This window comes from Limulus polyphemus, unplaced genomic scaffold (assembly GCF_000517525.1).
Source record: "Limulus polyphemus unplaced genomic scaffold, Limulus_polyphemus-2.1.2 Scaffold245, whole genome shotgun sequence".
Lineage (NCBI taxonomy): Eukaryota > Metazoa > Arthropoda > Merostomata > Xiphosura > Limulidae > Limulus > Limulus polyphemus.
The window spans coordinates 804,550-805,224 of record NW_013665855.1 but is presented as its reverse complement, the minus strand read 5'-3'; the positions used below and the strand labels follow the sequence as shown (position 1 = coordinate 805,224).

General features: G+C 30.8%; 1 protein-coding gene across 1 annotated transcript in view; it reads right to left on the bottom strand.

Annotated features, from left to right (window-relative positions):
• The window catches only part of LOC111085124 (amiloride-sensitive sodium channel subunit alpha-like), a gene marked incomplete at its 3' end in the record, with an annotated part of 29,347 nt that overhangs the window by 1,849 nt on the left and 26,823 nt on the right, over positions 1-675 (bottom strand). The window contains exon 9 of the mRNA XM_022382386.1: positions 411-483. Within this exon, the coding sequence (XP_022238094.1) occupies positions 411-483 (73 nt within the window). The remainder of the gene's footprint in view (positions 1-410; positions 484-675) is intronic.

The window sequence follows — 675 nt, the reverse complement described above, 5'->3', positions numbered from 1 at the left end:
TAACAATGAGGTAAGTGTTTTCTCTGAACTATTCATGAAGTAATTTTTTTTAAACTAATAATAAAGTTAATGTGTTCTCTAAACTAGTAAAGTTTTTTTTACGGAACAAATAATGATTTTATCTGATCAAGTAATGAAGTGAAGGTTTACTGTGAACTAACAATGAGGATGACGAGGTAAGTTTTGTGTCGAAACTAACAGTAGCGTAGAGACTTTTTCTGAAATAGTAATAAGTTAAAGGGTTTCTAGGAGGTAAATCCATGTTAGTTGTACCTATTTCAGGAGTCTTACATAACCTGAAGCTTACTCAACTATATTTTACATTATAGACACACAATAAACAATCACAAGTAGAATAAAAACATATGTTCTTTTTGATAAAAAAACAAAACAACAATTATAAAACTTACACACAAGGTAGAGGGCAGTCACATGACAGTCTGTTTTTGTTGAAGTATTCTAACACATCATCCAGACAGCAGACTTGAATTCAATAAGAAAATAATAATACTAATTTTAGAAACTTTTCTGAATATCATAGTTATCACTATGCCATGTAATTATATATTTCTTGCGCTTACATTCTTTAATATGTTTATCTGTACTAGATATACTTCCCGAAAGTATTGTTGCGTCAGCGAGTCACGTGACCACTGTGGCGCCCTCTAGTTTCTA